Here is a 22,758-nt window from a genome sequence, read left to right on the forward strand (position 1 = left end):
GTTGCCAATACAGGGACAAATCTAAATGATTAAACACAGAAGAATTAGCAAGCTTCTTACCCACTGGTGCCAGAAAATTTCATTTACCTGGTGATTAAGTATCATGAAATGTTAGCATCGCGTGTTTATGCTTGCACCGAGTCACTTCCTGATTTCTCCAGACCACCAGTTCTAATGGCAAGTATGGTCAGTGACGGGAGGAGCATGAAAAATAGAGAACGTGGTCTCAGGTCTTCCGGTTCCTAGTCCCAATTCTCCACTAACAAGGTCTGTGATCTGAGGCAAGTCACTCCACATCTGTGCGTGGACTTCTCTACCTATTAATGATGCTAGTAATTTTCATATTACTAATACTGTCCTATCTCCTTTATGTGTAGTTATTAGAAACAAATCAGGTAAGATGGTAAAGGTCTTTATAAAATATGAGGCACTAAAACCTACCATGTAGCCCATTTAGCAGATGACCAATCATTCTCATCTGTTTTTCTTTTGATTTGTTTCTCTGTACACTAAGTTGTATTAGTTTGAGTTCTGGCAGGAAGCAGATGAATGCTCATGGGGGTAGCTGAAGCATTCTGGGCTAGCAGCAGTGAGGTGCAACTACCAGCTGTAGGTCTGAAGGGACAAATGGAGAGAAGTTCCTGGAACCCAGAGAGCTGTGTTCCAACAGAAGCTGTTGGAATGCAGCCACAGCCGAGCAGGAGGGGAGCCAGGGACAACAATCCCATCTCTCCTGCCCTTTGCTTTCCTACCGGTAGGTCCTCCTGGCTAAACCCACTATGGCTAGGGAGCCAAGAGGTCAGCTTGGGGAACACAAGAGCAGGTGAAAAGGGCACACAGGTGGATCTGTGGGCAAATGAAAGCTCCCCAGCAAAGCCCTTAGGGCTGGATCCCAATCTCTATCCCCTTTTCCTCACCCAGGATTTAAGTACATGTTCGTGCAGCTGGTTTGTCCCTACAGTAGCCAAGCACCATGATCAAGTCAATATCAACGACCATACCAAGGTTCTTTCTGGTTTATTGTTTGGTAGAAAGACATGCTCTTTAACATTTGGTATAAACATCTCACAAACTGCTTCTCTTAGACAGTAAAAAAGTCAATGCCTATTTTCTTTGAGTTGGGGCCCTTGAATCTGACATTCAAGTCCCCATGATAGAAACAGGAGCTGCAGTGGCTAACATTTTGAAGGATGCCTCAACAAAAGGCATGCGAAGGCCTGCTTAAAACCTCTAGTGGCTCTATTAGCTTCTAAAACAGTGGTTCTCAACCTTAGCTGCACATTAGAATCACCTGGGAATCTTTTGAAAATCCTGATTTCTGGGCCTCATCCTCTGGAAATTCTGTTTCTTTGTTACTAATGTTGTGGCCCCACCCCATAACAAAGAAACAGAATTTCTGGAGAATGAGGCCCAGAAATCAGGATTTTAAAGATTCCCAGGTGATTCTAATGTGCAGCCAAGGTTGAGAACCACTGCTCTAAAATGATCCACCTTTCTGCCCAATGCCCGTGAATGTAAGAAAAGGAGAATCCCAGACATTTGTTCCTGATACTGAGTGGGAGAAGGCCAAACTCCAGCCTCAAATCTTTCTCTAGAAACTCGAGGAAAAGGACTTTCCTCTTCCCCTTCTCTCCAGCTGGCGTTCTCAAGTACAGATGCATGTCTTTTTGGGACCCAGGCACTGACTAGCCCAGCCGTGGGCAAACTACGGCTGCAGGCCCGTTTGAAATGAATAAAACTATTGAAAAAAAAGACCGTACCCTTTGATGTAATGATGTTTACTTTGAATTTATATTAGTTCACACAAACACTCCATCCATGCTTTTGTTCCGGCCCTCCGGTCCAGTTTAAGAACCCATTGTGGCCCTCGAGTCAAAAAGTTTGCCCACCCCTGGACTAGCCTATCAGTCTCATTAGGCTTCTTGAAAGGGCTTTTGGTGAAAGAAGCTTTAATTTAGGTATTGCTAATCTTCAGCCCTTAGAAAAAGTAATTTTTGTTTTATAAAAGGGGGAAGGGACTATTCTAAGGAATTCAACAAAAGGAAATAGGTACCTTTTATGAAAAGGACTTTCAAGCTCGCTGAGCCCACAACTTAACTGACATACATCACTAAAGTGTCTCCACATAAAACATAGCACCTTCATGTCCGCAGCAGCATGGATGGGATCCGTGCACAAAGAGCATCCATTTAAAATGCCTTCACTGCAAATAGCATACGGCAGAGGTATGGCTACTCTTTACTCCATTCAGTCAAATCCACATGCCTGCAGGCTGCTCTCTGCAGAATTAGCTGTAAGGGAAGTAGTAAAGGTCCTGCTGGACGGCCATGAGCAGCCCCGGTGCTCCCTGCACACCCCCAAGCCGAGAAGAGAAGGCCACACTGGGAATGTTGGTCCTGGAGGTGGGATGTGGGGAGGGTATGGTTCTGAGCAGGTGGGTATCGCGGAGGCTCCAGATTCTCGTGTAGCAGTCCTGGCCCACTAGGAGAGGGGAGACAGACACGGGCAGGTTAGCGAGTGCAGAGAACTCGTGTACATGGCTTCTCATACTCTCTGGGAGCCAGAACACAAACCCTCAAATGGAAAATTTTTCTACTGATAATATGTAGTTTTTGAAAATCAAAGTTATGGGTCACCCTGGTGCTCTAGAACCATAACTAGTTGCATGTATTCCAAGTGACAAGCTGCACTGACTGGCTGTGTGACACCCTGGAGGACTTGCTGGTTGTCCGGCTAACGGGTGGGCACTGCGCTGCTCTTGGTGTCAATGGCTGCTCAAGAGGGAGCCCAGTCCCCACCTGGTCTTGATGACGTGCAACCGCTTTCCTATTTATAAAACAGGAGGCAGGAAGAGCTAATGACGTCATTACATCTGGGGACAAACTAGGTGCAGCTCTCCCCAGAGCTCTTTCTGGCTTCACGGCTTAGTTCTCAAGACCACCTGGCCGTCAGGGCTCAGTGATGAGGAATGCGACACTAGCACCACTGGTTCCGGTGGTCCAGACACATGGTATGCGTCCTGGGGAGCTTCAGGGGAAGAGGGCAGGCACCCGAGGGACATATAGCCGGTTGCTCCTGCGGCTGTGGGTGGATTCAGGTAGCGCAGGTCACTGACCACTGCAACTGGCCCCTGACCCCCATCTACCTGTCAACAAGGTGTCTCTATTCTCTATTAGCCAGAACACTAAACTCTTCTGAGCTGAAAACCCGTGGAAAACAGACTAAAAGGAAGCTAACTGCTGCTGATGGTGAAGGTAGTAAAGGAGCCTAAGAAAGTTCTAACCAAGTGATGCTGCTGAGCCACAACAAGGTTTCAGGGAGAAGTACTTTCTGTAGGAGTAGCAGCAAGCTTGAGGATCTAAGAAGGCTGAGAATAGATTCCTTAATGTCAAGAGCCTACTATTTCATTTGTCCAACCACCAAACTTCCAGCTGCCAGAATATCCTATTGTCCACAAACAGGATACTCTTGTAACAGCTTTCGATGGGGCTTAGTGGCTAGACAGCTCTGCTTCCTGTTCTACAAATCATGGGCCCAAAGGGATGGTGTTACAGGAGGCAGGCATCAGTTTCCTTACAATGGCCTTCACTTCTTTTTCCAGCATCCTCTTCTGGAAACACACACAAGTGCAAAGAACAGGGAGCCCAAGCTTTTTGACAGGAAGTTGCATAATGGGATAAGGTCACACTGAATGCTGACCTGGTGAACAGATGTAAACCCTACATCCAAGTCTCCCAACCTGTTGTGCTACTGCACCTGACCTGCCCATTACTGAAATGATGTTTGTCCGCTGATGTGGGAACGAAGGGCTGTCCCATGTAGTCTTCCCAATCCCAACAGCCCACGATCCCTATATTCTGTTCTGTTTTAAAGTAATGTCTCCCTCAGCTGCTTCAGATGCTGGGGGCCTAAGGGATAGAATTCGGTGGATGGAACCTCCCCTGCCCCAAGTACCGGCCACCAGGAGTCCTTCTTCTTCGTGCATGTGCAGGGGCAGGAGGGCGTACTCGTTCACGTGACCTTCGTACTGCCTTACACACTTGGTGGTCCGCAGGTCCCACAGTTTGATCTGAGGAAAGAAGCACAAGGGACCATTAAGGAGGGTCCAGCAGGTACACTGGTGAACCCCAGGAATGAGGGAGGACAGGTGGTCTCCAAACACCTCTTCCGGTTAGAAAAATCTAAGCCTCAAACTCCTGAGACCTAGACTCCATCAAAAGCACCAGAACCAGTTCCACGTCTGACTAGACCAGATTGGGCTCCCAGCAAAGCAGCTGCCTGCAGTCTACTGTACCTTTCCAGCCATGTCGGATGCCACCAGGCACTGCTCCTCCTGGAGGACTTTCACAGATGTCACCGCTGAGTCGTGGAACAAGCTAGCAGCCTTCCAGTTATTGCCTTGATTTCGACATCGAATATCAATGGCAAAGATCTCCCCAGAGCGACAGCCATTAAACAGCAAAGGAGTCTGTGGAAAGAGGGACTGCTTGGTACCTCCCGCTAAGGCCGGGAGGGGTGTGCCCTCCCCCGTCCCAGCTCTCCTGGATCAGAGGTGTGGGTGGTCAGAGCTTGAGCCTCAGTGAGTTGGGAGGGTTCCTAATGAAAGCAGAGAACTGGGCCCCATGTGTCCCCCCAAGGTCGTCCCCACTGGCTGCACTGGCCCCTTAGGTCTCACTCTAAAGCCCAAGGGATAGCGCCCTGTCTCCACCAAGATCGTGTGAGAAGCTGGGGTGATGAGGATGGAGTAGGAGAGGTCACAGGTCCAGGTAAGACATGGGGTCCTAAATAGAGAGGGAAGATGGCTGAAGAAACCTGAATTAATGAACGCTGTGCTTACTGCTGGAAGCAGATTGGCATACAACCTCCTCTGTGGAACAAGTTTTTGAAATACAATAAGACTAGAATTTTGATTTTTAAATTTATAAAATGTGTAACTTGAAAGCTGTGTATGAAACTATTAAGGACTATGAACTGGGACTTAATTTATATACTAAAAGAACTGCTTGTGCCCTAGACAATTTGGCTCAGTGGATAGAGCATCGGCCTGTGGACTGAAAGGCCCCAGGTTTGGTTCCGGTCAAGGGCACATGCCCAGGTTGCGGGATTGGTCCCCAGTGTGGGGTGTGCAGGAGGCAGCCAATCAGTGATTCTCTCTCATTACTGATGTTTCTATCTCTCTCCCTCTCTATAATCAATAAAAATAAAATTTAAAAAAAAAGAAAAAGAACTGCTTGCCAGGCCGGTGTGGCTAAGTGGTTGAGTATCGACCCATGAACCAAGAGGTCCCCAGTTGATTCCCAGTCAGGGCACATGCCCGGGTTGCAAACTCAATCTCCATTAGAGGGTGTGCAGGAGGCAGCCTATTGATGTTTCTCTCTCATCAATGTTTACATCTCTATCCCTCTCCCTTCCTCTCTAAAAAAACCAATAAAAACATATTAAAAACAAAAAACTGCTTGTCCTATTGGCTAATCCAAGTGCTACTTAAGAATTGCTAACAGTTCATTTAAATAGGAAGTTGTTTAAAGCCAGTTCAGCCAGGCCTTTCTGGATCAGTCAACTTTCATTCAGTAAAGACACATTTAAGAAACCCTTAATCCTTCCTCATGCCATTTTCCTCTGTAAAGTGGGGGATGAGGAAGAACTGTCACACGGGAATCCAATTTCAATCCGGCAATATATCCACTCTTGGGGAACTGTATTAGGCCCTTCCAATCCCACCAACCATGACAGCAAACTGCTGGGCCAAGACATCACTGCTCGTCCCAAACGACAGCCGGTGTCCCGTCACCACGTTGGTCACCAGGACCCACCGAGACAAGCCTGACAGAGACAGAGATGGGCGGAGAGACACGTGTCACTTGTAATCTGGGAGAGGGATTGCGGGATATGGGGATTTAAGGTCTGAAACATCCTTCTCTCTGGGAGCCTGGGGTGGCAGCCCTGGCTCACCTGTGCTGAAGCAGTTATTTGCCTGGATGTTCGAGGACCATGCACAGGACCAGGCCCCAGGGATCCGGAAACTGCAGAGCATGCCAGGCCGGTCTCCTGCTGAGAGAAGCAGTGAGTGTACAGCATGGCTGCCCTCGAGGGACAGAGACCTTCCCTTCACGCTGCCATGCCAGTAACCACTGATTTGGGAAATCTCCAGGAACAGCTGCTCAGGGGCGTGCAGGAGGCAGCTGAGCAAGGATTCTCTCTCATCATTGATGTTTCTATCTCTCTCCCTCTCCCTCTGAAATCAATAAAAATATATTTAAAAACAAAAAAACAAACTGTGGTGTCAGAAGTCAGGACAGTGGTTCCCTTTAGGGAAATGGTAATGGGGAGGGTATTGGAAATTCCGTTTAACTTGGGTGGTGGCTATATTTACCTTGTGATAGCTGATTAAACTATATACTTAAGATTTGTGCCCTTTATGTTTTATCAATAAAAAAGTTTATTTAAAAAATGTTTTGCTTGATATTGCACATCTAATAATGTGATCTGAGACTGAAGCCCTCTGATCTGTGACTACATTGCCTCCCCGACAGCTGCTAGTCTTTTTGACACTTCTTCTGGAAAGGTTTATATATTCCTTCTCAGAATGGCCACTTTTGACCAGGGACCCCAGAGAACCAGGGTGTTTTTTTGCTACCACAAAACCCAGGATGTTTTGTGGGATTGAGCCTATAGCCCGGCGGGGGCAGGGCTGGGGGAGGGGGCATGTGCCCTGACCAGGAATCAAACCGTGACCCTCAACCACTGACCCACATGGATCAGGCCACAGATTAGTTTTAAAGGCAAATTCTGAACTTCTCTTGGCCTGTTTCTTCATCTGTAACTTGATGATAATACCTGCCCCATACACTAGCTGTTCAATGAAATGCCAGGCCCTATGCCAAGTGTACGTGACTTCATTTAACACTCCATGTAACCTGATGGGTGGGTATCATCTTCACTCTACAGAGGTTAAGTAATCTGTTCAAGTTGGGATTCGTGCTGGTCTGCCTGAAGCCTGTACTCTTAGAGGCCTGACCCTTGTCTAATTGATCCTAATTCTCTGAAAGGCTGGAAACTTAATTTTCAGAATGCTGCCAGGAAGAAGTCCAGAATTCTGAACTGCCTTCAGCCAGAGAATGTAAATATCCCTAATAACACCAGTGGGCCACACCTTTGTGAATGATCTGTACCAGCAGCTCAAATGTTTTGATTTCTTGCATTGATTACACATACTTTTAAGTGTTCTGGCCCCTGAAATGATCCAAAAGAAGGAAATACGTAAAGATGCCAATGCATCCCTGACCAGTGTGGCTCAGACAGTTGGGCATCGTCCTACACACAGTTCGATGCCTGGTCAGGGCACTTGCCTGGGTTGCTGGCTCAACCCTCAGTAGGGTACGTGCAGGAGGCAGCCAATCAATGATTCTCTCATCATTGATGTTTCTCTCTCTCTCTCCCTAAAAAATAATGGAAATATTTTTTAAAAAGAAAGATGCACATGCTTCCAGTACGAATCCTGGGTCAGGTGTAAGGCCTCTCCACAGGTGCTTGCTGTCCCCACCCTGCGAGCTCTGACTGGTTCCCTCAGCCTGTGGTTCCCACCCCTCCTTGTCCAATCCTTCGCCAAGGAGCTTCTGGTGTTGCTGGCTGTAGCCTCGGGGAGGCAGAGGACAGAGACCTCTGTCATAGTATCTCCTTATTAAAAAAAAGGGGGGGCCCTGGTACCTGGATGACTATTGACGAACAGTGACGCTGGGAGCAGGGTGGCACAGCCCGGAGTCTCCGCGATCCCCATGAGGCACAGCCTGGAAACTCTGTTAAGGACAGTCAAGTACAAGCTCCCCTCTGGGAGGAGAATGGGCATCGGTGTCCTTCAAAAAATTATAAAAATAACACCCGCAAAGCCAGATTGAACACACTCACATTTCCCACATTTAGTTTCAGATGTTTTTAAAGGAAAAAATGTCACAGACACAGCTAACGGCCCTCTCTGACCCCTCCCCAGCCCAATTCTCCCTTTCCCTCACCCAGAAGGAAGCACCGTTCTAAAATTGGTCTGCTTTCTAGGCCATGTCATCCTGCCACAGCATATTTGTCCATGAGCAATAATAGAAAGAATGTTACTGTTTTAAAAACATACGTAAACAGGATCACACAGATCAATCTCCACTGTCTTCTAGATTTATCAGTGTTGAGGTTTGTAGCCCCAGTTCCTTCATTTACACCATTCTTTGTATAAATGCATCACAACTGATTTATTCGTCTTCTGCTGGGCACTTAGGTGGTTGCTTCTCTTTTTGCTCTATGTGTGGGAGCCTTTTCTAAGGCAGTGTTTCTTAATCCCAGAGTAAGAATTTAATTTTACAGTACTACATGCCACACACACACAAATATTTGAAATAAAAGTTTTATAAAATATTAGAGGCCCGGTGCACAAAATTTGTACACTGGGCGGGGGTGGAGAGGTTTCCCTCAGGCTGGCCTGTGCCTTCTCACAGTCCAGAGCCCTCTCACAGTCCAGGACCCCTTGCTCCTTACCACCCGCCTGCTCGCTGCTTCTTACCACTTGGCTTGCTGCTCCTTAGCGCTGCTGTGGACTGTGCTCGCCAGCCCTTTGCCCGGCTTCTGGCTGAGCGGCCCTCCCCGTGTGACCTCCTACATCAAGCGCCTGCCCCCGGTGGTCAGTATGCATCATAGCAACCGGTTGTTCTGCTATTTGATCGATTTGCATATTAGGGTTTTATTATATAGGATTTGCCCTTACTAAGTATGAAACTCATATTTTCTAGTCTATTTCACTTTAAAAATGCTGCTCACAAATTCCTTTCATAGCCCACTGACAGGCCATGACCTGCAGCTTGGAAGCTGCTCCTATGTCTATACCTAGAGTGGATGGGCCTATGGGTTGTAAGATTCTTGCATCCCCAACTTCCAACTTAAAGTGGTTATATCAATGCACTTATCCAGCACTGTTCCCCATTCTCCACATGGGTCAAATCTTGGCACTATCAGACTTTGAAAATGTGTGCTTATCTGAAAGGGTAAAAATCTTCCCCATTATTTAAATTCGCATTTCCCTAACCATAACTGGGTGTACCGATTCATCTGATTAGTCATGTGGGTTTCCCTTTTGAACTGTCTCTCTATATTCATTGCCTACTTTTCTATTGTACTGTCTTCTGATTGATTTGGTTCCTCTCCCTTTCCCTTCACAGCCTAACTTCTCTCCATCAGAAACTACATTTATCCCCACTCCTTGCCTTTCTTTCACTCAACTCACTAAAATCCAGGTATGACACCTTTCCAGTAAGTGTCCTCCCCAAGGTCTCCAATGAGCCCGTTTCTGAATCTGATGAACACCCTCCAGTCCTGTCCTGTGATCATGCAGCACAACTTCTAACTACACACTCCTTGTTCTCCACACCACCTCTCTTGGAGTTCCATCTTTGGACTCTTCCAAACACCAGCATTGCCTGGCCTGGATCCCACGCCTCTCAGACGCGTGCCTCTCCTCCACTCCTGCTCATCACTCACTCCCTCTCCACTGCCCGCTTAATCTTGCAGCAGCCTTCTGTCTGAGGTCTCACCGTTGTCAGCCTGTATAAGAAATGACTCCATGATCACAGTCTTCCACGGGCATCCCACATCCCTGAGGATTCAGTCTTGCAAGGCCCTCCTTAGCCAGAGACATCATGGATGCCCATGTGCATGGTCTCCTGACTTTCTCCTGATGGAGCACTGGCCCCTTCTTCCATGTAGGAATCTCCTCCAGGCCGGCTGACCCAATACCTGCATCCCTCTTACATCCAGCTGCAACACAGACATCACTACAGACTGATCACCTGTGGAGCTGCCCATTTCCAGCACTTTGCACAGGTATTGTATATGCTCAGTAGATGCTGGGGGAATGAATACACATACACACCTCATCAAAAATATAAATATTTGCAAAGCAATCAGGCAACATTTTTGGCAGTCTGTCTGATGCGTGTGTGTCATGTTGCCTTAGATAGTAAGTATCTCTAGTATGGAGGGCTATGATGTGGGGAAAATGTCCTTACACATGCACTTTCAGTTACATGGTTGAAACCCAGGTTACAGCCGAACTTTGGAATGACTTACAGGGCCAGAATTGTAGATTTAACCCTGTAACAGGCCACAGGTTAACAAAGAGCCCAGCAAGTGTAGAAGAGAATTTAGTCTAACCTTCCACCACTCTTTGGGGAAAATGCAGAATGCAGGTCTCAAAAGGTACCATTTTTGTAAAGGAAGCAAGCTCCATGTTCTGCAGCAGGAGCAGCAGGTGCACAAAAGCCCGAAGATTACCTGAGATGACCACCAGAGGGCAAGCCGCTGAGCAAGCAACAACAGACCATACTCTTCATACTCTTCAAACCCAATTACATGGATTTCTATCCCCTTCTCAGCCCACAGAAACATGAAAAAATACCATACTGTTTTTAAATTTAAAAATGAGAGTGAGGTTGTTGTTTTCTCTCTCTTTTAAGGCTTGGCCTCTTCTGTCCTCTGGTAACATCATCACAGTCATAGGTGGTGCCATCACCCCAAAATAAAGCCACATAAAACTTTCAATTTACCAAACACACAGTTTTGTTTGTCTATGTAAAATTTATAATCAGATCTCTAATTTAGGCTCGAAAACCCTCTGAAACAGAGTCACTGTCATACATTTAAAAACAGGTTCAAATTCAGCCATCATTTGTTGAGGACCCATACATGCCAAGCACTGTGTTAAGTGCATTCACAGATGTTAACTGTTAACTGCATGGCAACTCATGAAGTAGGTGTTGGGTACCAGTGGCCATCATTTTAATAACTCATTTATTATGGAAATGATTCAAGGCAAGACTCATTAACATGTGGCTTTGGCTTGGGGTCATACAATATTCTTTTGTGAATCACATGTCGGACAGTTGTCCTATGCATCGAGAAACCCCATGGACCCCAGACGAAGGGCCCAGCTACCTTGACACTGCACTATTGTGCTCCCAGCAAAGAAGCCCTGATGGCTCTCTGGGGAGGCAGAGACTAGAATGAAGAGTGCTCCAAAGGCCATCTCTGCAGGAACCCCAAGTCCAGAGCCCACAGGCCCATGCCCCATGCCAAAGGAACCCCCTTTCTCTGATGTCTGCCTCAGCCGCCCCCCCACCCCCCCGGAGGCCCACCCCACCTAGGGACGACTGCAGCTCTTGCTCCTACCTCTGCTTCAGGAGGATTGGGGGTTCCTTCCCAAGATTTTACTGTTCCTTTCTCCTTTATTCTCTGCTAAAGTTCATAGTGACCTTAAAGTCACCCCAAGACCTCAACTACTTCCCTGAGCATCATGGGAATCCTTGTCTTCTACCATGTGCAGTGCTCTTACTGAAAGAGTGAAGTACGTGCAGAAGGGTCCAGTCTTCTGACTTCTAAGATACCACTTTACAAACCCCACCAAACCTCTTCATCTGCCAAAAGATACAGAATGTGAGAATCCAAGTGATTCAGCGAGGCCCAGCACACAGAGTTCACCTGGTGAGGAAGCACATAGCAAGACGGAAAGATTGGTCTGACCACCAACTCATGGGGCCAAACAGATTCTTTCTTGTGGAATAACTTGTGGGGATAGATCTCCCCTTTACAAGGGGCTGGAACAAGCATTCTGAGAACAGGAAGCTCCTGTCCTAGCACACAGAGCCTCAAAGAGAAACAGGGAGGAGGTAGCGCGTAGGCCTCAGTCCTGCATGGGCCTCACAGTGAGACATCTGGTAAACCCTGTAGGGCAGGAATGACTTCTCTTCAATGGCAGGAAACACACCTAACTCTGAAGGCATACTGGATCTCACTTTACCCAGAAACCATTTCCATATCTTGTGGCTCATATCCCAAAGAACAGAAAGTCACAGCTTCTTACCGTATAGATGTAGCTGTCACCCCACTGCAGTTTAAAGGTTGCCCCTTAGACATCAAGCTTTTCACATTTATGTAAACCTGTGTCAGCCATAGACTGGCTGAGCGACTGACACATCGTCCTGACACACTGGGAGGACCCTCCACCCCGGCTACTGCAGCCCACCTCCCAGGAACTGTGTGCCTTGTGTGGGCTCCTTCGAACCAACTCAGTCCTCTTGAAGGGAAGTCCGTACAACCAGCTAAGGAAGCATCACTTCAAGTCTTCCCACATCTAAATTCTTTTCTCTTTCAAGACAAGGAACTCCTGAGGCCCTATGCTTCCTCCATGGTTCTCAGGATCTATAACTCCACTTCTCCCTTGGGGAAATGAGGCACAGAGCGCTGGCTTCCTCCCAAAGTTCTCTCCTCTACCTGACTTTGGCTAACCACTGCAGTGCCCCTGGCCCAAAGGCAAGTGGGCTGCAAAGCTGAAGGGGAGGGCGGAGTACCTTCCGGTTGGTGAAGTAGAGGTTTTCGTGCATATGCACCCGGAGCGTGGGGGTCTTCAGACCGCGCAGGCTGATGATGCCGTACTTGGAGCCTCCAACCTTGACATCATTCACGGTGAAGAGCCGGTCACTGTTGGTATCCGCCTGGAAAGGGAAAGCGGCTTGTAGGTGACTTCGCAGGCCTCACACCATCTGCCCATCTCTCACAGCCCCGTGTCTGCGTATTCACCAGGCAAGGGCGCCTGTCCGTGAGGGAGCGAGGAGATGACCTGAGGGGAACTCACTGCAAGAAAGTATTCAGGTCAAATGTCTCCCCAAACACAAATGGGGGGAGTGAGTCCTGGCCCCTGACACCCTTATGAGGAAGGGCTCTGCTACTGAGGTCTCCTGGGGCAAGATGTCAAGGGTCAATTCTGCAGCTTCAGCCCCTGGTCCTGTTAGGAGATCATCAGGCTGAGGCTCTTTTTTTTAAAAAAATATATATATTTTTATGATTTCAGAGAGGGAGTGAGAGAGAGATAGAAACATAAATGATGAGAGAGTCATTGGTTGGCTGCCTCCTGCACGCCCCTTACAGGGGATTGAGCCTGCAACCCAGGCATGTGCCCTGATGGGGAATCGAACCTTGACCTCCTGGTTTATAGGTAGATAAGCAACCACTGAGCCACAACGGCCAGGTGAGACTCTTTGCTTTGTGTGTCTCTCTCACTTTCCTGGGTTTTCCCCAGGCCTCCAGGAAAGACAGGGCTTGCTGGGCAGGCCATGCTCTACTGTGACCTCAAATCCCCAGTCTACCTGAGCAGGCTGGCTCCTGCCGTTTGCAGTGGATCCTCTGCCAACATTTCCCTGGACCCTGGACTCAAGTAGTTGGCCCTGGCTTCCAGCCTGGGTCTAACCAAGAGAAGAGGAGATTTTTGCTCCCTGTAAATGGCATGATGAGGGTGGGTGTGCAGGGCAAGGGTCACAGGCTTACAGGCCACTGCTACTCAGGTCAGAACAGCAAGCAAGGGAGTAACGTGCTGTTGCTACGGAGGACACGGGAGCACTAGGGTTGGCCACCAAATCCTGCCCAGTATAGGGAAGACTGGAAGCTCCCGAACCACTGTGTGCCCTTCTGATGGGCCTCAGTCAATGTGAGGTGGGCCCTGATTCTCATGTCAAATGACAGAGCTGTAGTAGGGGGGGCAATGGTCGCCGTGGCCTTCCTTGCTAGTTCGGCACCTGCCAAGGGGTAGCCAGTAGGTGCCTGTTAAAACTATAAAACCTAGTGGACACCTGCTTTTATGCAACTGGCATCTACACAGCCAGGCGTGATGGGAGCCAGTGCCAGGGCACCAAGTGTCAGGCACGGCAGCAATACCCCTGGCATCCACATGTGGCTCCCTCCCACTCACCAATATGAGGTTAAATCGGTCGCTTGCCAAAGCGGAGGGATCAGAGCTGTGAATCTGAACCTTCTTCCTCTGCATGCAGCTCACTCGCAGCTCGTGGGCTAAACTGCAGGGGGAAAGAGAGGGGCAGGGAGGGCATGGGCACCACACCTAGACACCCATGAGGAAGATTCAGAGCGTCTGCCCTGCCCCACACCCTGAAGACCACCTCACCTCGTTAGCCCTCTCCCTATTATCTCTCAGCAATGGAAATGAGCAAGATCCCAAATAAATCCAATTGTAGAACTCTCAGGAAAACTAAAGCAAAGAAATGAGCGGCCCATTTACAGGGTCAAAGAAAGTTAGAACTCGAGGAATCTGTTTTGGGATCATCTGGTACAACTCTTTTTTAAAAATATATATATTTTATTGATTATTTTTACAGAGAGGAAGGGAGAGAGACAGAGAGTTAGAAACATCGATGAGAGAGAAACACTGTTCAGCTGCCTCCTGCACACCTCCTACTGGGGATATGCCCGCAACCAAGGCACATGCCCTTGACCGGAATCGAACCTGGGACCCTTCAGTCCACAGGCCGACTCTCCATCCACTGAGCCAAACCGGTTACGGCCGGTACAACTCTTCCTCGAGACCAAGAGAAGGTGCCTGAGGGCACACACCCAGCTAATGGGAAGAGCCCAGGCATGCGGCCGTCCATCTTACTGCCCCTTCCCCCTCCACGAAGGAGAAAGCATGTTTTAGGGAGAAGAACAGGTCTTTTTACCTAGATATTTATCTCTTTTAGGGAAATGAACGAGAGGCAGGTTCCTACCTGCCCTGCCTCACACCTCCTGCAGGGCTGGCCTACAGGGAAGGCGGCCTTGCTCCAAGATGAGAGCTGTGTCCCCTATAAACCACCCACACTCAGGGTGCTTCTTCCCCTGTCCACACAGAGCGGGAGGCAGCAGAACACGGGTCAGGAGCTCAGGTTTGGGAGTCAGATCCCATCCTTTCTAGCTTTGCCGTGAGAAAATCACTCCGCTCTGAGCCTCAGTCTCTTCCAGAAACCAGAGGAGGTGTCTACCTATCTCACAGGGCTTTAGTTAGAATTATATCAGGAATCACAAGTACTTAAATAAAGTTTAGTGCACATACATCTATTTAATGTTCCATTTTTTGTAACTGTTTAGGTAAAGAGAAAAGGAGGCAGAAATCTCACAGGAATAAAGTGATAAGACCTACTACTAAACTAAACACGATTTATAAGTAACGGAGAAAACATCCTGAGAAATGTCTGCCCAATTTCTCTGCCTAGGTCCCCTCGCCTCTCTCTGGCCTCCTGCAGACGTCTGCCCCGTGCTCTGGAGTGATTCTCTCAGGGCTGGTTCAGCAGCAGATGGCAGGCTGTGAGCTAGAGCTCCTCAATTGTGAATGCTCCTCACAGAGCAGCTATGAGCTATGTGGTCTCCTGATTGGATTCTTGGACCATGGAAATAAAAAACAGAAAAAGAATATTCGTGAAGAGGCACTGACTTACCGGCAATAACTGGTGGCGTTGAGAAAACCCAGCTTGCTTTTTTGTAACAAGGAAGTGGCATTAAATCCCATCCTGGTTATTTTCTAAATTAAAGAGAAAAAAAAGAAAAGATAGATTCAGTGAAGTTTTATGTTATACAGTAACAGAGAATATTTTTAGTTCCATAGGATGCAATGAAGAAACAGGTACTAAATTGGCAGAAATTATATGCATATAAACCGATGATCTCCTTGGCTGGTCTCCCATCATGGCAAGAGGAAAAGCCTAGCCCTGGCCGGTCTGGCTCAGTGGATAGAGCGTCGGCCTTCGGACTGAAGGGTCCCGGGTTCAATTCCGGTCAAGGGCATGTACCTTGGTTGCAGGCACATCCTCAGTGGGAGGTGTGCAGGAGGCAACTGATCGATGTTTCTCTCTCATCGATGTTTCTAACTCTCTATCCCTCTCCCTTCCTCTCTGTAAAAAATCAATAAAATATATATTTTTTTTTTAAAAAAGAGGAAAAGCCTATCACAAGCAAGAATGTGTGACTGGGAGTGCCTCTGTCCAAGCCCCCCAGTCAAGCTATACCTGGGGAGAAGCCGCCATGCTAGCGAGTGCAGGAATGGCCCTGGACACTCAGGTCTGCATCGTGCTTTCCATTCGACCTATGGGGCCCCAGGGCCCCGGATTTTCCATTCTGTTGCCCCGTAACCATCCAAATGTCCTGGCATCTAAGAAACCCTCATATCCAAACCATGTACCCTGGTTTTCTATTTAAAATATACAGTTACTGAAACTGTATCATGCTGCTTTTCAAGATCCCCCCAGGGAAGGACAAATGTGAGAATTACTGATGAAACACTGCAAATTGGGAAAGTGGAGTGGGAGGGGATTGCTCGCTTGTTCTGTTCTCTTCGTCAGGTTGCTGTCAGGGAAAAGCCACCACCACATCCCAGAAGTGCACGAAGCGGAGCGTGCAGGGGCGCTGAATGGGCACCCGCCTTCAGCCGTGGATGCGGGCTGGCAGGGGTGCAGGGGACGGGCGGCCCCCCGAGCGTGGAGCCCACCTTTGTCTGCCTGTCCTCTTCCTCTAGCAGCTGCAGCCTTTTGTCCTCCATTGCCTTCTGCTGGATGCCCTCCTTCGTGAGGGGGTTGCAGTTGTTATGTCCAGGGAGCAAGCGGAAGTACCGATTCTTTTCGGGGTCAAAGTAATATCCTGGTAGATCTTTAGTCAAAAGAAATAAAATCCAACTTAAAACACTGTGACCTGACCCTTCTAGAAAGGAGCCCAGTGGCCTGTCCACCCCCGCTCACAGCTGCCTATCTTTTCTAAGGGGTGGGAGGTGGGCTAGCATTGTCAGTCACCATCCTGGGCCCAGTTCAGGGATGGGGGGTGCTGTGTGCCTCAGGATCACAGTTCTTGGCGTACCCAATTCCTCCCTTTACTGTTCCCATTTGCTCCCAGAATTTCCTTTAAGCCCAAATGAGCTGGTAACACACATGGAGTTCACCTTCATGCAAGTGCAGACACACAAGAGGAAGGGCAGCCTGAATAGACATAACCAGTTGACGAGTCAGGACTAGGTTTCATCTTTCCCTGTGGGGAGGGCCAGGAGTCCTAACCAGCAGACTGCCTTACCTGGCACAGAAGAACTCCCAGCTGTGCTGGTCGAGGTCGACGGAACCTCCCCATCGCCATGATCGGAATCCTGTGGGCTTTGCTGTGCCCCTGTGTTACACCTGTCGACACAGTCATGGTCACTTGCAGGGAAGGGCTGGAGGCCCAGTCATTCTCTGACTGTGGGGTCCTGGCAGGGGTAGCTCAGGCAGTGCCACAGCCTTCACCCCGGACCCTCTCACCTTCCATTACTTGGGGAGCATTAACCCCGCTTTTCCTTAAAAGTGGTTTACCTATTGCAAACACACCAGTTAGAGCAAGGTTTTGTCTCTTATCCTTAAGAGGATGATGTCACAGTAATTCCCTTTTCTCATCTCCTCACTTGAGCACTTCATGAGGTCTTTTGGAATTTTCTGGATGAAAAGAAGACCAGAAATCTTTGCCAATAAGAATTCTACCAAGCACCCCTATGTTCATAACAGCACAATTTACAATAGCTAAGATTTGGAAACAGCCTAAGTGCCCATCAGCAGATGAGTGGATTAAAAAATTGTGGTACATCTACACAATGGAATACTATGTTACGGTAAAAAAGAAGGAAATTTTACCGCTTGCAACAGCATGGATGGACCTGGAGAGCATTGTGCTAAGTGAAATAAGCCAGTTGGAGAAAGATAAATATCACATGATCTCACTCGTATGTGGGATATAATGAACAACATAAACTGATGAACAAAAACAAAAACAGATCTAGAAACAAAAAAACACTGAACAGACAGTCCAACCTCAGAGAGAAGGCGGGTGGTGTGGTGGTGGTGGTTTAAGAGATCAACCAAAGGGCTTACATGCATGCATATTAGCATAACCAATGGACAAGGAAACTGGGAGCGGTGGGAGCGTGTCTTGGGGGCGGGATCAATCAGGGAAAAAGAAAGGAGACATATGTAATACTTTAAACAATAATAATAATAATAATAATAATAATAATAATAATAAAGAATTCTACCAGCTGGGCTCATTTATAAAGCCAGTTGAATTTCATTCTTTACTGGATCCAGCAATACAGGGTTTAAATTGTACTTGGCTACCCAACTTTACAGATGGAGAAATTGGGGTTCAGGACACAGAAGTGATGTGCTCAGTGATACAAGAGATAGAGCCATAGTTTAAACACTCATTTTGCAAAGCTACAGGCAGCGTCCATGGCAATTATAGGCTAAAGGATATAATGACAGTGCAAAAGACCTAATTTTAGAATCCTGATAAAATCCTCTTTAAAATCAAGAACTTCCCCTCTCCCTCCTCCACACCAAAAGGAGCACAAATTGCAAAACGAGGTTGAAGGAATGAAAGAACTTCCTCTTTTGTCTATAAATACTAACGATGCATGGTTTCAGGGAAAATTTATTCTCCCTTTTTATGGCCCAGACCTTCCTGAGGCAGCTCATCTGTGATCAGCAGCAGGAGGAAAGGAGGATGAAGTGTCATGACAAATGTCTTTGTTTCTAGTCCAAGGACTGCCGCCCCATTCTTTCCACATAGAGCTCAAAGGGTGGCTGTCCAGTTTGTTTCCACACAACTCTGCCAAAGCTGAGTGGAGACTCTCGCACAGATCACATTGTACTACATACTGTGCTCTTGTGGGAAGGCCTGGGGCACAGAAAGTATCCATGGTTCTCCTTTCAAAACATACAAACACTGGGCACTGCCCCCATCTTTCTACAATATTGGTCAAGTCTGGGACTTCGGCTGACAGTAACGTTTTATTCGGCACCTAAAGAGGCCCATCCCGTACGGAGGGCCTACCGGGAGCCAGGCAGCCCGTTGGGGGCTGTATATACACTGTTGTGAACATCACAAGAGAAGTATTGTACAAGAGTAACTCAGAGTGATTAAGTAACTTGCCTATAGGAAAAAGCAGTGTGTCAAGCTCAGACTTATTAATTCCAAGCCCTTGTTCCTTCCACATTTTTAAAAAATGTTTTTATTGATTTTTTATAGAGAGAAGAAGGGAGAGGGATAGATAGAAACATCAACGGAGAGAAACATAACCAATTTGGCTGCCTCCTGCATGTGCCCTGATCAGGAATCAAACTGGTGACCTCTTGGTTCCTAGGCTGATGCTCAACTGCTGAGCCACACCAGCCAGGCCATTCCACAACATTTTGATGCTTTTTGTTATTGTTTGGTTTAAGCTGGTCTAAAGAAGCATCATGGCCTTTGACACCTTATAACTAGAAACCTATTCATTCTGAAAGGAGGTCTGGAGTATGGAAGAGTTTAAAATTGTCAGGTAGGTCCCCTTTGGTGAGGTGGGGGCTGTGCAGACTTCTTATGGCCAGAAGACACACCAGCAACCCTGACTGTGAAGAGGTGTCCTCTCCTGCCATGAGGTGATGGGGGGGATCTTGTTCTGAGACTGGATGCTTGCATTTCCTTCATGCAGAAAAATAGAGTGGAAAATGTTCATATTGGGATTTCAACTAAGTACTGACTAGGCTTTATTTTTTAAGCTGGGTGGAAGGTACACATTCATTGTACTATTCTTTATACCTTTTTGTGTTTTTAAATACTATATTTTATATATATGTATATATATATATAGCTTCTTTCTCAGGATTTACTGAATTAATTAATTATAATTCCAGAATGCTATTGTCATTGGATGGGGGGAAAAAAGACAGGAAAAGAGAGAGGGAGTCTATAAAATGGAGAAACAATGCTCCTTCAGTAGTAACAGATAATGTCTACTCTAATCTCATGACTAATGCTCTGGCCAGAAGTCATGGTCACTCTGAAAACAAAGAAGAGTGTGGCCATATCTTCTCACTGCTCAACGTGTGGGAGGCAGGCTGACCTGCAGCAGCTTCCCCTGGGAGCTTGTCAGAAGTGTTGACTCTCGCTGGGCCCCAGCTCAGACCCTGCATTTTGACGAGATGCCCAGGGACCCACGTGCACGGGCGGGTGCTGGACAATGCCAGAATGGCACTGGGGAACGGCACTTGCCTCTCGCTAGGTCTGTGTTGTCTGAGTCTAGGGTTCTGCCGCTGGCTCCTTCTTCCATGTCTTCTACTTTTCCAGCTGCTTTTATGCATTTCTGCTCCTATATGAGAAAAAAAGAAAATTACATACAAACATGTGGGTGCATGCACTTTTCTGTGCACTTCTTGATAGTTCCTTCATGTTCACAAGCAAACCCAACCTGGTTGTCATCAAAGCCGCCTCCCCAAGCCTCATCTGTAAAAGGCAGCCTTCCAGGTGGAGACAACGATAAAATCCAATGTGTCTGAAGCCACTTTTCTGGCTGAGTTCTCCTACCTCACAGTTGACACCTGGCCTGACAACCTGCTAACCTCCGTCCCCTGGGTCACTGTGTGAGCTGCTGACAGACTCTCACAATTACTTTAAGACAACAGTTTGAGCCTGACATGAGATCTCTCTGAAGTGTGCTTCTTTCTTCTTCTTACCAGATAATACCAGAGCACATACTTTTTCCTTCAATCTATACACTTCCTGTTTGCAGAGAATAGTTTAGTATTGAGCAGGGAAAACTGTGAACATAATTAACCGGGGGCTAGTGTGCATGGCTTCTCAGTATGCTTTATAAGGAGTCTTTTAGCTTTGAGCGCACGCTAGCAGATAAAAGGAAGGATGTGACCAAGCTTTTTTAAAAAAGAAATAAGGAATGAGATGAAAGCACTTCTTAATAACACTGATATTGCCATATTTATTTCAAGTGGCTTTTAAAAATCTTATCTTTTATAACCTGAATCTATCACTTAATCATCAAAATATCACAAGTTTTCGCAATGGGAATACATTCATTTTATAAAAAGACTAAACTGTGGTCCAAGGACCAACTGCTGTAAGTTTCAGATTTTCTCAACAGCTGGTAATTTTTATCTCTCCACTCACTGGAGATGCTGATGACATCTGACCTAATACATTTAAAAAACACATTCAAATGCCGTAACAAAATTGGGAAAAAATGGGTTGAATGTAACCAAAGAATAGAAGTCTATTTGCCTTTACTTCTCATCTTATACTTAAAAAATAAATAAAAAATATATATGTATGTATGTACTGATTTCAGAGAAGAAGGGAGAGGGAGAGATAGAAACATCAATGATGAAAGAAAATCATTGACCAGCTGCCTCTTGCCCACCGCCCCACTGGTGATCGAGCCAGCAACTGGGAATCAAATCGTGACCTCCTGGTTCATAGGTTAACGCTCAACCACTGAGCCATGCGGGCCTGGGCCTCAACTTCTACTTTTGAGTTGAGAGTGCCTGTTAGCATCAAACAGAGCGCCAGAAGTCTGGACCTACATTCCAGAATTCAGCATTTACTCAACCACTTCTGTGTCAACCTATGATTGTGAGTTGGGGTTATTTCGATACAAAGAAAGAAAGAAAAATTTAATGAGTATGGCACTTAACCAAACATTTCACAAATTCTGTAACAAATTTCTTGATTTGCTAGTGGGAATGTAAAATACTGCCACCACATCAGAAAGTTTTGCAGCTCCTCAAAAGGTTCAATGTAGAGTTACCATATCAGCCAGCAAAACCCAGCAGAAATGAAAACACATGGTCACACAAAAATTTTGAGAGGAACATTCATAGTGGCGTTATTCATAATTGCCTAAAAGTGGCAACAGCCCACATTTCCATCAGCTGATGAATGCATAAAAATGTGGCATCTCCATGCAACAGAATGTTATTTGGCCATAAAAAGAATGAAGTACATGCCGAAACCGGTTTGGCTCGGTGGATGGAGCGTCGGCTTGCGGACTGAAGGGTCCCGGGTTCGATTCCGATCAAGGGCGTGTGCCTGGGTTGCGGGCACATCCCCAGTGGGAGGTGTGCAGGAGGCAGCTGATCGATGTTTCTCTCTCATCAATGTTTCTAACTCTCTATCTCTCTCCCTTCCTCTCTGTAAAAAATCAATAAAATATATTTAAAAAAAAAAAAAAGAATGAAGTACATGACACAACAAGGATGAACCCTGAAAATATATGCTAAGTGAAAGAAGTCAGACATAAAATTGAATGATTCAACGTATATGAAATCTCCAGAATAGGCAAATACAGACACACACACACACACACACACACACACACACACACAGTATTTTATAGGGGCTGGGGTGGAGGGAGAGGAGGCAGAGAATAAGGAGACTAATACAAAGGTCTTTTTTTTTTTTTTTTTAAAGCTTCTTGCTAGTCCATTTTTCTGTTATGAAGAACTGTTCTTCCCAGTTATCACAAATGAGATGACAAGTGCTGATTAAATTGTTTTATACTTCCAGGAATAAGAGACTAAGGGAAAGGTTATACCTTATTAACTAGGTGGTAGCTTGATAAAATTTTTATAGAATTTTAAATGACTTATGATAGTCTATGTATACTTATGTTTTCTTAGATTCCACCAGATTACTAGCTTTTCAAAAGCTGGAGCACTGCCCTCGCCAGTTTGGCTCAGTGGACGGAGCATCAGCCTGCGGATTGAGGGGTTCCAGGTTCGATTCTGTGAAGGGCATATGCCCGGGTTGTGGGCTCGATCCTCAGTGGGGGGCATGCAGAAGGCAGCCAATCAATGATTCCCTCTCATCAATGATGTTTCTATCCCTCTCTTCCTCTCCGAAACCAATAAAAATATATATATTTAAAAGCTGTAGCACCAGATATACTTTAGTATGACGGCAGTTTTGTTTTAAAACCATAATCAGGTTATTGTGACTTTTATCTAAACTAAAATTTATGCTTCAGGAATTTGTAAAACACAGATCTATTGGTATCATATTTCCTTTATTCTCTTTGGTAAATTTACAGATCAAATAATGATACTTTATGTTTCAGTAAAAGCTTAAAAA

The 22,758-nt window shown here is 46.6% G+C and overlaps 1 protein-coding gene across 1 annotated transcript; it reads right to left on the bottom strand.

Moving 5' to 3' along the window:
* Positions 1-1,000: 1,000 nt before the first annotated feature.
* DCAF4 (DDB1 and CUL4 associated factor 4) lies at positions 1,001-19,979 on the bottom strand (the record flags this gene model as incomplete). The annotated part of the gene is made up of 14 exons (XM_081100501.1): positions 1,001-1,274; positions 1,492-2,481; positions 3,955-4,069; positions 4,295-4,468; positions 5,726-5,823; positions 5,953-6,051; positions 7,708-7,787; positions 11,462-11,511; positions 12,381-12,524; positions 13,775-13,877; positions 15,288-15,370; positions 16,334-16,491; positions 16,906-17,006; positions 19,891-19,979. The coding sequence occupies 13 exons, from the start codon at positions 19,977-19,979 to the stop codon at positions 2,288-2,290; spliced, it is 1,488 nt and encodes a 495-aa protein (XP_080956627.1). The 3' UTR covers positions 1,001-1,274; positions 1,492-2,287.
* Between the last annotated feature and the right edge of the window lie 2,779 nt (positions 19,980-22,758).

This window comes from Myotis nattereri (assembly GCF_964212035.1).
Source record: "Myotis nattereri genome assembly, chromosome: 1".
NCBI lineage: Eukaryota > Metazoa > Chordata > Mammalia > Chiroptera > Vespertilionidae > Myotis > Myotis nattereri.